This window comes from Erythrolamprus reginae, chromosome 1 (assembly GCF_031021105.1).
Source record: "Erythrolamprus reginae isolate rEryReg1 chromosome 1, rEryReg1.hap1, whole genome shotgun sequence".
NCBI classification, from domain to species: Eukaryota; Metazoa; Chordata; class Lepidosauria; order Squamata; family Dipsadidae; genus Erythrolamprus; species Erythrolamprus reginae.
The window spans coordinates 423,633,930-423,647,599 of NC_091950.1; the positions used below are offsets into that span (position 1 = coordinate 423,633,930).

Below are 13,670 nucleotides of genomic sequence, written 5' to 3' on the forward strand. Positions count from 1 at the left end.
TCAGCAACATTAATTTGAGGCCATTGTGGTCATAAGTTTAGGACTTCCTGTACAGATACAAATACACGTCTTATTTAGCAACATAAATCTGGGGCTCCATTGTGGGCCTATGACGAGGACTCCCTATACAGTGGTACCTCTACCTGCAAACGCCTCTACTTACAAACTTTTCTAGATAAGAACCAGGTGTTCAAGCTTTTTTTGCCTCTTCTCAAGAACCATTTTCCACTTACAAACCCAAGCCTCCAAAACTGTAACCGGAAAAGGCAGGGAGAAGCCTCCGTGGGGCCTCTCTAGGAATCTCCTGGAAGGAAACAGGGCCAGAAAGGTGGGGAGAAGCCTCTGTGGGACCTCTCTAGGAATCTCCTGGGAGGAAACAGGGCCTCCACCCTCCCTGTGGCTTCCCCAATTGCACACATTATTTGCTTTTACAATGATTCCTATAAGTAGAGGTACCACTGTACATCCACACACGCACACCTCACTCAACAACATAAATTTGGGGCTCCCTTGTGGTCGTAAGTCGAGGAGTACCTTTACACAGACAAACACACACGTCTCACTTAGAAAGAGAACTACAGTACAGTATACTGTAGTGCTACATAGTGGTCGTAACTCGAGGACTGCCTCCGCAGCGGGCGCGCAAGAGTTAATCACTCCCGTAGGAGGTGTGGCCGTGGCGAGGGGGGCGGAGCCAGCGAGGGGAGGGCGGGAAGGCCGGCCCGGCGGCTTGACAGGTGACGCATGCGCGCTGCCGCCTCATTGTGCCCGGCCGGCCCAACCCCGCCGCGCCTCAGTCGGCGAGCGAGCGTTGGCGGGGGAGGCCGCCATCGCCGCCGCCGGTGCTGCCGCCGCTTCATCTCCTCCTCGCTCCCTCAACGGGCCGCCCGTCCTCTCGCTTTGGCCGCCCGCCCGCCATGGAATAACCCCGAGGGCTCTTGGCAGGCCGGCCGGGGAGGCCCCGCCGCGCCCCGATGGCTCTGGTGACGGTGCAGCGCTCGCCTACCCCCAGCGCCACCTCCAGCCCCTGCGCCTCGGTGAGTTGGCTCGGCCTGAGGGGGGAAAAAGAACCGCGCCCGTTGCCGCTGCCGCCGCCGTTTGCCGCCGCGGTCGGAGGGGCGGCTTCTGCGCAGGCGCGCCTCGCGCGCCTCTCTCCCCGCTCCCTCCCCGCCCCGGCGCCGCCGGTGTGTGTTTTTCGGTATTTTGTCCTCCTCCCGCCACCGTCCTCGCCCCCCTCCCTCCTTCTGCCTGCCTCTTGACAGCTGCAGCCCATTCATTCTCTCCTAGCTGCTTCCATTCATTCATTCATTCATTTTTTTCTCCCCCCCCTTCCCCCGCTTCCAAAATGGAGGCTGAGGCTGGGAGAGGGTGCCTCGGGGTGACCCTTGGCGATGGATGTCCTTCAGCCCCAGGCATCCTCTCTCCAGCTACACACCCCAGAGGGGGTTGTGTGGGTCTTTGTGTGTGGGGGTCATCATCACCATCATCATCATCATTATTATTATTATTATTATTATTATTATTATTATTATTATTATGTGAATACAACACAGCAAACAAGATCACTATGCTGGATTTCGTATTTCATCACCAATTGGGCGCTTCCCAAGCACCTAGGACTGTATTATTATTATTATTATTATTATTATCATCATCATCATCATCATCATCATCAATACAACTCAGCAAACGAGATCACTATGCTGGATTTCGTATTTCATCACCAGTCGGGCGCTTCCCAAGCACCTAGGACTGCCTGATGTAGCGGCGAATTATGTTTGCTAATCCCAGTAAAGCAGCCTTTTGCAATTGACAGATGGAGATTTTGTCAATTCCGATGGTTTTCAAATGTCCACTGAGATCCTTTGGCCCTGCGCCCAGCGTGCCAAGGACCACTGGGACCACTTTCACTGGCTTATGCCAGAGTCGTTGCAGCTCGATTTTTAGATCTTCGTATTTCACTAATTTCTCTAGCTGCTTCTCCTCAACTATGCTGTCTCCCGGAATTGCAATGTCAATGATCTATACTTTCTTTTCCTCCACAATCTGGCGTGTTATGTTTCAAAATTTGCTCATTTTCGACCACTTTTTCGGGCTTATGCTCCCACCAGTTCTTTGCCACTGGTAGATGGTAGCTCTGGCACAAGTTCCAGTGGATCATCTGTGCCACAGCATTGTGTCTATGCTTGTAGTCAGTCTGTGCGATCTTTGCTTTTTCATCATCATCATCATCATCATCATCATTATTATTATTATTATTATTATTTAGCTGTTTTAGTATTGGATTATTATTATATGCTGTTTTATTGCTGTTGTTAGCCGCCCCGAGTCTGCCGTGAGGGGCGGCATACAAATCCAATAAACAAACAAATAAATAAATAAATAAATTATTATTATTTGAGGCAGGCAGGATTCCCTTGGGCCCCATTGGTTGGGGGTCAAGGGAAAGGGAGGGTCTTGCCTTCTCTTTCTGCTCAAGATCCCCAAGGATAATTGGGGTCCCGCTGTGTTACACAGAATGCTGGACTCCATGGGCTTTGGCCTGATTCAGCCGGGCTCTTCTTAGGTTCTTATGTTTGTTCTTAAATGCCGCCCCTCTCTGAAGACTCAGGGCAGCTCAGCCTATAAAAACAGTAGACATCGAAATATAATTAATTAAGATTAGAATTAAGAATTACATTTTTAAAAACTAAAAAACCTATTTACACACATACATATCCATTCAAAGAAACTCACCATACATTCATTGGCCAGGGGGTAGAATCTAATAGCCCCAAGCTTGGCGGCATAGATGAGACTTTGTGTGCGCATCTGGGGCCTGTAAGGGGTGACCCACACCCTGTTACTCCTGCCCTGCCTTGGCCCCCTGCCTGCTTTTCTGCTTGGAAGGGTCCCCGCTTGGCAGCTGTTTTCTGTTTCTAATTGATCCACAAAATGAAATTTGTGATTGCACAGATAGTCCTCGACTTACAACCATTGAGCCGAGATGGCGCAGTGGGTAGAGTGCAGTACTGCAGGCCACTAAAGCTGACTGCTAGATCTGTAGGTCAGCGGTTCAAATCTCATCAAGGTTGACTCAGCCTTCCATCCTTCCGAGGTGGGTCAAATGAGGACCCGGATTGTGGGGGCAATAGCCTGGCTCTGTTAAAAAGTGCTGTTGCTAACCTGAGTCTAAGGAGAAGGGCGGCATAAAAAAGTTCAAATAAATAAATAAATAAATAAATTTCACATAGTGACCACCTGACGTTCCAGCTGAAGCACTGGAAAAAAGGGACTTGTTGTGACTCACAGCTGTTTGCGGCATCTCTCTGGTCACGTGATCAAAAATTGGATGCTGGGCAACCGATTCAGATTTTTGACGGTCGTAGCATACCCAGGCAGGGGGTCACATGATCCCCTTTTAATTGATTGATTGATTGATTGATTTATATGCCGCCCTATTCCTCAGACACAGGGCATCTCACAACAAAAGTGAATATACAGTATATCATATAGAAATCTAAAATTAAAACATAATTTTAAACATCACTTTTGCCACCTTCTGATGAGCAGTCAGTGTGGGGAAACCAGATTCACTTAACAGCCACTTATCAACGCCGGTGATTCACTTAACAAATGTGGCAACTTAGCAACGTGAATCCTGGGCTCTGTCTGTCTGTCTGTCTGTCTGTCTGTCTGTCTGTCTGTCTGTCTGTCTGTCTGTCTATCTATCTATCTATCTATCTATCTATCTATCTATCTATCTATCTATCTATCTATCTAACATAATGGTGGCCGTACATTGAGGGCTCCCTGTATCTTATGATTTATGATTTGTGTTACCCGTCACTTTGGTTGTTTGTATGTGCACTGAGAACCTATGCGCCTCAAACAAATTCCATGTGTCTCCAGTCGCACTCAGCCATTGAGAATATTCTTATTTTGTTCCTTAACAAAATAACATTGCAGAGAGAGAAAGAGGTTTTGGTCTTCGGTCTGTTGGGAGGCGAGAAACAGCAGGGCTTCTGAGGGACGTGCAGAGCGCAGGCTGCGTAGGAGACGCCCCCTTTCCCATTCTTCCCCACATCCCAGGTGGAGGGCAGGGAGAGAGGAACCAAAGGGACATTTAAAGAGATCCCTGAGGAGGGGTGCCTGGTTGAACTTTTCTCGGGCTGGGTGCTAAGCAGTGATGAGCCTCACTCCTTGGATGTGGCACCACCAGGAATGAAGGTTAGACTGGAAGTCATACTTTTATATGTATCATTTTTATTTATTTATTTATTTATTTATTTTATTAGATTTGTATGCCGCCCCTCTCCGAAGACTCGGGGCGGCTCACAACAACAATAAAAAACAGTATAAGCAATGGAACAAATCTAATAATAAGAATTATATAAAAAAACCCAACTGTTACAAAAAACACCATACAATACATACATACCAAACATAAAATATAAGAAAGCCTGGGGGAGATGTCTTAGTTCCCCCATGCCTGGCGATATAGGTGGATCTTGAGTAACTTGCGGAAGACAAGGAGGGTGGGGGCTGTTCTTATCTCCGGGGGGAGTTGATTCCAGAGGGCCAGGGCCGCCACAGAGAAGGCTCTTCCATACTTTTACATGTGGAAGCCGCCCCGAGTCTTCAGAGAGGGGTGGCATACAAATATAATAAATAAATAAATTTTTAGAAGAGCTGAAGGCGGTGAGTGTATGTACCACACGTTTGTCTTCCTGTTTTCCCCACAACAACAACCCTCCGAAGTGCATTGGGTTGACAGAGCGCCAGGTTTTATGCCTAAGGCCATGACTAGAACTCACCATCTCCTGGTGATTGACTCAATTAACCGACTTTCATGCCTAAGGCGTGACTAGAGCTCACTGTCTTCTGCTGATTGTGTCAAAGGTGGGATTAGAATTCACGGTCGCCTGGTGTTTGGCCCAAAATCACCCAGCTGGCTTTCATGCCTAAAGCGAGACTGGAACTCACGGTTGCCTGGTGTTTGGCCCAAAGTCACCCAGCTGGCTTTTTTCCCCAAACCGAGACTAGAACTCACGGTTGCCTGGTGTTTGGCCCAAAGTCACCCAGCTGGCTTTCATACGTAAGATAGGACTAGAACTCACAGTTGCCTGGTGTTTGGTCCAGAGTAATCCACTTGTCTTTCATGCCTAAAGCGAGACTAGAACTCACGGTTGCCTGGTGTTTGGCCCAAAGGCACCCAGCTGGCTTTCCTTCCTAAGGTGGGACTAGAACTCACCATCTCCCAGTTTCTAGGCTGGTGCCTTAACCACTAGATCAACCTAGCTCTCCAGTTGGAAATGGCACCCCAGGAGAACTCTTAGCATGCTCTACTGTTGCTAAGAAGGCCACCTGGATGTCATCGGGGGTTGCACTAGGCTTAGAGGGGCCCCGTTCTCATTTTTCTGAGCACTTTAAAAAAAAAAGGCACATGCTTCAACAAAATAATCCACAACAAGCATTTACTACTTCTTTTTGAGTCAGGCCATGCAAATGAATGAAGGAACACAACAGGAACAGAAGGCTTAACAAATAAGGGTGGTGGAAGCTGCTAAATATTTATTCAACCACATTTGCACACCCACCTCCTGCGCGGCCGAGTGTGTCGTCTACACAAGCAAATAAACTAAAACCAGCAACAAGGCAAAAACAGGAACCGCCGATGGCCGGTAATCGCTGTGCAAGTGTGAAAGTCCCAGCTTAAAATGGAATCTTTCTTAGCATCCTTGATAGGGTGCACAACACAATATGTGGCATTCAGCCTTATGGTTTAGAGCAGTGTTTTTCAACCAGTGTGCCGTGGCACACTAGTGTGCCGCGAGACATGGTCAGGTGTGCCGTGAAGCTCAGCAAGAGAGAGAAAGAGAGAGAGCGAAAGAAAGCAAGAGAGAGAGAGAAAGCAAGAGAGAAAGAGAAAGAGAGAGAAAGCAAGAGAAAGAGAGAAAGAAAAAAGAGAGGGAGGGAGGGAGGGAGGGAGAAAGAGAACAAAAAAGAGAGGAAGGAAGGAAGAGAGAAGGAGGGATGGAGAGAGAGAGGAAGGAAGGAAGAGAGAGAAAGAGGGAGAGAAATAGAGCGAAAGGGAAGAAGAGAGAGAATTTTTTTGTCCAAACTTTTTTTAGCCCCCCCATTTCCCCCCCCCGGCTGAATGTGCCCCATTATTTTGTATATGTAAAAAATGTGCCGCAGCTCAAAAAAGGTTGAAAATCCCTGGTTTAGAGGGTGCGTAGAAGACACCTCTCGTTCTAAATTGTATTTTTCCCTCCACGGTGTGAACTCTGGGCTTGCACCTGGGGAGCTTGTCTCTTGCTGGAGGGTGTATCAGTGTCACTGTTTTGCAGTGCTCTGTGATCTGAAAGCTGCTGGGTTTTTGATTTTTTCTTTTTAAGGTGGTGCTAGCAAGAAATGAGCCTTATAAAAGGAACAGAAAACAGCTTGTAAACCACGTGTTTCTGCAGCGTTTCCTCAACAGGATCTGGTCCAGTTGAACAGGGACTTTTTTTTCCTGCAAACCTCCTTCGGGGTTTAGCTTTAATTTGATCAGAATAGAGCTGGAAGGGACCGTTAGAGGTCTTCTCGTCCAGTGTTTCCCAAGCTTGGCCACTTGAAGATACTTGGACTTCAACTCCCAGAATTCCCCAGCCAGCGAATGCTGGCTGGGGAATTCTGGGAGTTGAAGTCCAGATAGAAACCTAGAAGACTGACGGCAGAAAAAGACCTCACGGTCCATCTATTCTGCCCTTATACTATTTCCTGTATTTTATCTTAGGGTGGATATATGTTTATCCCAGGCATGTTTAAATTCAGTTACTGTGGATTTACCAACCACGTCTGCTGGAAGTTTGTTCCAAGGATCTACTACTCTTTCAGTGAATCTTCAAGTGGCCAAGGTTGGGAAACACTGTTCTAGTCCAACCCTCCGTTCAGGCAGGAGACCCTCCTATACCATTTCAGGTACAGGTGGCTGTCCAGTCTCTTCTTAAAAACCTCAGTGATACAGAGTCTATATCTTCTGGTGGCAGGCTGTTCCACTGGCTAATTGTTCAGGAAATTCCTCCTTGCTGACCCCTCGCATCCTGGACATAAACTGTTTCAACTCCCACCCTCAAAACGTCGCTACAGAGCACTCCACTCCAAGACAACTAGACATAAGAACAGGTTTTCCCTGAATGCCATCACTCTGCTAAACAAACAATTCCCTCAATACTGTCAAACTATTTATTAAACCTGCACTACTATTTCTACTAGTTTTTTCTCATCATTCCTATCACCCATTTCCTCCCACTTAGGACTGCATGGCTGTAACTTGTTGCTTGTATCCTTAAGATTTATATTAATATTCATTGTTTTCTGATTGCTTATTTGACCCCTATGACAATTATTAAGTGTTTTTTACTTATTTTGTTTTATGTACACTGAGAGCATCTGCACCAAAGACAAATTCCTTGGGTGTCTGATCACACTTGGCCAATAAAATTATTCTATTCTATTCTGTTCCGTTCTATTCTATTCTATTCTAGTCCCAGCTTGCTTCTTTCTTTGCTTTGTTCTCCATCCATTGCTTCTTGTTCTACCATCAGCTGCTTTGGGAAATAATTTGACCCCCTCTTCTTTGGGGCAGCCCCTTAAATATTGGAAGATGCTATCATGTCTCCCCTGGTCCTTCCTTTCTCCAGACTAGCCAAATCCAAATCTTGCAACCATTCTTCATATGTTTTAGTCTCCGGGCCTTTAATCCTCTCACTTGCTCTTCTCTGCACTTTCCCAAAAAAATCTCAACATTTATTATTTTTTTGGTAATGTGAGCGAAACTGGATGCAGTATTTCAGAAGCAATATTTATTTATTTTTATTTATTTATTCATTTGCCCAATACACAAATGCATAGGAAGAAAAATAGACATGTAGTAATATATATAAGGGTAAAAGTGAACTTAGAGGAGAGGATATATGAAAGGAAGAAAATATATATGATCGAAACATTTATATATGTTAAAGGGTTAAATAAGGTTCAGGAGGGAACTGTTTTTAATAGGAAAGTGAACACAAGAACAAGGGGACACAATCTGAAGTTAGTTGGGGGAAAGATCAAAAGCAACGTGAGAAAATATTATTTCACTGAAAGAGTAGTAGATCCTTGGAACAAACTTCCAGCAGACGTGGTTGGTAAATCCACAGTAACTGAATTTAAACATGCCTGGGATAAACATATATCCATTGTAAGATAAAATACAGGAAATAGTATAAGGGCAGACTAGATGGACCATGAGGTCTTTTTCTGCCGTCAGTCTTCTATGTTTCTATAAGTGAGAGAAAGGAAAGACAATTGGACAGGGGACGAAAGGCACACCAGTGCACTTATGTATGCCCCTTACTGGCCTCTTAGGAACCTGGAGAGGTCAATAAGAACAAGAAGAACGGTTGCGGGAACACTTGGAATATTTGCATTCAGTTTTGGCTGCCATGATGCAAAAAGGATATTGAGACTCTAGAAAAAGTGCAGAGAAGAGCAACAAAGAGGATCAGGGGATAAATGGAGGCTAAAACATATGAAGAACGGTTGCAGGACCTGGGCATGGCTAGTTTAAGGAAAAGAAGGACCAGGGGAGACAGGATAGCAGCCTTCCAATATCTCAGGGGTTGCCACAAAGAAGAGGGACTCAAGCTATTCTCCAAAGCACCTGAGGGTAGAACAAGAAGCAATAGGTGGAAACTAAACAAGGAGAGAAGCAACTTAGAACTAAGGAGAAATTTCCTGACCGTTAGAACAATTGATCAGTGGAATTGCTTGCCTCCAGAGGTTGTGAATGCTCCAACACTGGAAGTTTTTAAGAAGATGTTGAATAACATTTGTCTGAAGTAGTGTAGGGTTTCCTGCCCAAGCAGGGGGTTGGACTAGAAGACCTCCAAGGTCTCTTCTGTTGTTGTTGTTTTATTTTATTTTATTTTTAATTGGATTTGTATGCCGACCCTCTCCGAGGACTTGTTATTATTATTATTATTATATTTTATTCACAAAGAAACAGTAATACACCACAAACGAGATTGATATGCTGGATTTTGTATCACAATATCAAAAGTCAAACACTTCCCAAGCGTCTAGGACTGTGTGATGTATTTTCGTATGATGCGTGCAGATCCAAGCACGGTGGCCTTTTGCAACTGACAGATTGTGATTTTGTCATGGTTTATTGTTTTCAAATGTCACCTGGGGTCTTTTGGAACAGCACCCAGAGTGCCGATGACCACTGGTTTATGCAAGAGTTGTCGCAGTTTGATTTTAAGATCCTGATATCGGCTACGTTTTTCTTCTTTTTCATCAATTCAACTGTCACCAAGTATGATGACATCAGTGATCCACATTTTTTTCCTTTTCCACAATCATGAGGTCCAGTGTATTGTGTTCCAAAACCTTGAGAAAATATTATTTTACTGAAAGAGTAGTAGATCCTTGGAACAAACTTCCAGCAGACGTGGTTGGTAAATCCACAGTCACTCAATTGAAACATGCCTGGGATAAACATACTGTACAGTATATCCATCCTAAGATAAAATACAGAAAATAGTATAAGGGCAGACTAGATGGACCATGGGGTCTTTTTCTGTCGTCAGTCTTCTATGTTTCTATGTTTCTATGTTAGTTTGAATTTGAAAGTCCAAAAGTATTTTGGCATGCTTGTTTTCAACTTCTTTCTCAGGTTTATGATCCCACCAGTTCTTTCCCCCTGGTAGGTGGTAGTTGTGGCACAGGTTGTTGTTGTTGTTGTTATTATTATTATTATTATTATTATTAATTAGATTTGTATGCTGCCCCTCTCCGCTTCCAATGGAGCATCTGGGCCACGTAGTTGTGCCGCTGTTTGTAGTCCGTTTGTGCGATTTTCTTGCAGCTGCTGAGGAAGTGATCAATTGTTTCATCAGCTTCCTTGCAAAGTCGCTTCGAGAACGTTGGCATAGAAGTCTAATTAATAAAGTCTGCATTTTGGGTCATCAGCTGTTTTTTTGATCCTGGCCTTTTGCATTTGTTTGGATTATTTGCTCCAAGAATCAAACCTTCCGTCTGCTCCTTCAGAATTCCATTACGGCAGTGTTTCCCAATCTTGGCCACTTGAAGCTATCTGGACTTCAACTCCCAGAATTCCCCAGCCAGCCTCCGCTTGCTGGGGAATTCTGGGAGTTGAAGTCCAGATAGCTTCAAGTGGCCAAGGTTGGGAAACACTGCATTAGGGAGCCATAACCAGGTCTTATCCTTAACAATTTTTCCTTTAATCTTGTCGAGGAACTGCCCATGCAAAGCTTTATTTGGGTTTGGGTTGTATGATTGTTTTTAATTAAGGGGTTTAAAACTGTTTTTTGCTTTTAACATTGGATTGGGTATATTGTGTTACTGTTGTGAGCCACTCCGAGTCCTTGGAGAGGGGCGGCATACAAATCTAATAAATTATTATTATTATTATTATTATTATTATTATTATTATTATTATTATTAAATATAATTTATTGATTTATTGAAAGGGGAACGGGGAACAGGGAGTACAGAAATAAGAAGGGTAAAAAAAAAGGGATGCACATATATATTCGCATCTGTAGTATATATTTTTTAATTATTAATCAGATTTGTATGCCGCCCCTCTCCGCAGACTCGGGGCGGCTCACAGCAATCGCCATACAATGTAAACAAATCCAATATTTAAATTAATTTTAAAACTATAGCTTAATGTATATCATTTCATGATATTAGACTAAGCATAACCCTATTACATTCAAGATTTACAATTGAAATGGGAAAAGACACATGTCCAAATAAAATCAGTAGCATATGTATTACTTAATATTTGTCCATTCAAAGTAATGAACTATATATAGCCGTATTATATTCAAAGTTTAAGCTATATATATTTATATCTAATACATATAATGATTAGAAGGTGGAATTTATGTATGGTACGTTCGTATGTATGACTGGTTTTAAAATAAGGGTTTTTATCTTCTTTAGTATTGGATTGTCGCATGTTGTTTTTACTACTGTTGTTAGCCCCCCCGAGTCTACGGAGAGGGGCGGCATACAAATCCAATAAAATGAAATGAAATGAAATTAGAAAAGTACTAAAGTTAGTAGATATGTGAAGAGATGGGATTTGGGTGGGGGAAGGGAAGGGTAGGGGATGGGGGGGTAGTACCTGTAGATTAGCAGGTGTTGGTGTTTTGACGACTTATTGTTTGTGGTGTGTGGTGGATGTATAAGATAGAGATGAGATGAGTTGGAGTTAAGTTGTTAATATTTATGAATGAGTATCAGTAGGATTAAACCCAGACACTGTATGGAAATCAATATTTTGATTGTATGTTAGTGTTATTGGTTTTCTTTTTTGATGTTTAGTTTAGGGTTTTGTTGTCAAATATTGAATGAAAAGTGAGTAGTTTGGTCGTTATTGTTTATTTTGTTTATTATTATTGTTGTTGTTGTTGTTGTTATTATTATTATTATTATTATTATTATTATTATTATTATTGCACCAGCTGTTGGATGATGATGATTATGATGATTGGCTTTGGAAAATAAGTGGACCTTATTGTCTTTGGGGCAGTCCCTCGGACATCAGAAAATTGCTCTCCTGTCCCCACTAAGCACTGGACATTTCCAATTCCTGCAGAACTGTTCTTGCCATGTTTTTTGTCCCCAGGCTTTTAATCACCTTAGTTATTGCTCTTCTCTGCAGTTGGATCCAAGGTAATTCAGCCCCAACTACCTGCTGCAATTTGTCTTCTTCTTGCGCCCCCTGCCCCCCCCCATGTTAGTTATCAGCTTGTTTATCTTGGTGAAAAAACTTGCCTTTGACTTCTTGGAAGGAAGTGATGGTGTCGTGCTCTGGCCAGGACAAATTCTCAAAAGAAACACACATGGGTTTGTTTTTCTGCAAAACGTGTGTTTACGTCCTTCGGTTTTCGGGATTCTGTGTACGGCTGTCCTTTGCCAGCGAGGCCAGCCAAGAGATCACCGGCCCTCGAGCCAAATCTGTCCCACGGCAGGCGTTGAAACATCTGTTATTGTTCGGAGGCGAACCAAGGGAGAGTATTCCAGGCCCTGGGTCAGAAAGGACAGGAGGCGGCCCGTGACGTGACCTGCCAGATCCTTGGATGTCTTTTCTAACCGGGGAGATGATCCAGCCGCCATAGTCGGTTTCATAACCGTCGCAAAGCGATAACACTGGCAAAAAAAAAAAGGAATCTTGGGAACCTGGGGAAAATGGTACTATGGGCTCAACCCCCAAAAATACCTAAACCTCATCAAAAAAGAAAACAAAACCTAACATTAATTTTTCATCTTTATCAACACAACACATTGTATTGGCAGTTGGGTGTTAGCAAAAACTTCAGAAGGGGTCGTGATTTCCGACAGTCTCAAAATGGGTGAACAGTGCGGTCAGGCGGTAGGGAAAGCAAGTAGGATGCTTGGCTGCATAGCTAGAGGTATCACAAGCAGGAAGAGGGAGATTGTGATCCCTCTGTATAGAGCGCTGGTGAGACCACATTTGGAATAATACTGTGTCCAGTTCTGGAGACCTCAACTACAAAAATAGATGGATAAAAGTGAACGGGTCCAAAGACGGGCTACAAGAATGGTGGAAGGTCTTGGAAGCATCAAACTGATCAGGAAAGACTTCATGAACTCAATCTGCAGAGTCTGGAGGACAGAAGGAAAAGGGGGGACACGATCAAAACATTTAAATAGGTTAAAGGGTTAAATAAGGTTCAGGAGGGAAGTGTTTTCAATAGGAAAGTGAACCCAAGAACAAGGGGGCACAATGTGAGGTTAGTCGGGGGATAGATCAGAAGCAACGTGAGAAAATATTATTTTACTGAAAGAGTAGTAGATCCTTGGAACAAACTTCCAGCAGACGTGGTTGGTAAATCCACAGTGACTGAATGTAAACCTGCCTGGGATAAACATATATCCACCCTAAGATAAAATACAGGAAATAGTATAAGGGCAGAGGAGATGGACCAGGAGGTCTTTTTCTGCCGTCAATCTTCTATGTCTCTATGTGGGAGGGGGTCAAAAGTGAAGTGGGGCAGCCAGATTCACTTAACAACCGTGTTGCTAGCTTAACCACTGCAAGTGATTCACTTGAAGAAAGATGACGAATGGTGGCAAAACTCTAACTGAACCAACGTCTTGCTTAAGCAGCATACATTTCGGGGCTCAATTGGCGGTGGCAGGACAGGTGGGTGGACCACCTCTACTTTTAAGAGTCTTAGCATCCTCACGTGGGTCACTGCTCACAATTCCCTGCGGCCGGAGACCACAGTTGCCTAGCAAGCTGTCAAAGCAAAGAGAGATAGATAGATGGATGGAGGAAGTGAAGGGCTGCAATTGGTTTTTACTACCACCCTGTGGGCGTGGCTTACTTTGCCAGTCATGTGAGCAGGTGGGAGTGGCTTGATGATCATGTGACCAGGGGTGGCTTAAAGGTCATGTGACTGGCTTAAATTGGCCCCGAGTCTCTGGAGAGGGGCGACATACAAATCTAATAAATTATTATTATTATTATTATTATTATTATTATTATTATTATTATTATTATTATATTAGATTAGATTAGATTAGATTAATTGGATTTATATGCCGCCCCTCTCCGCAGACTCGGGGCGGCTCACAACAGTAATAAAAACAGCATG

At 43.9% G+C, this 13,670-nt stretch overlaps 1 protein-coding gene across 1 annotated transcript in view; it reads left to right on the forward strand.

Moving 5' to 3' along the window:
- Positions 1–781: 781 nt before the first annotated feature.
- SSH2 (slingshot protein phosphatase 2) overlaps positions 782–13,670 on the forward strand; it is a 171,024-nt gene continuing 158,135 nt past the window's right edge. Inside the window, exon 1 of the mRNA XM_070735469.1 lies at positions 782–1,037. Coding sequence (XP_070591570.1) covers positions 975–1,037 — 63 coding nt within the window. The 5' untranslated portion in view covers positions 782–974. The remainder of the gene's footprint in view (positions 1,038–13,670) is intronic.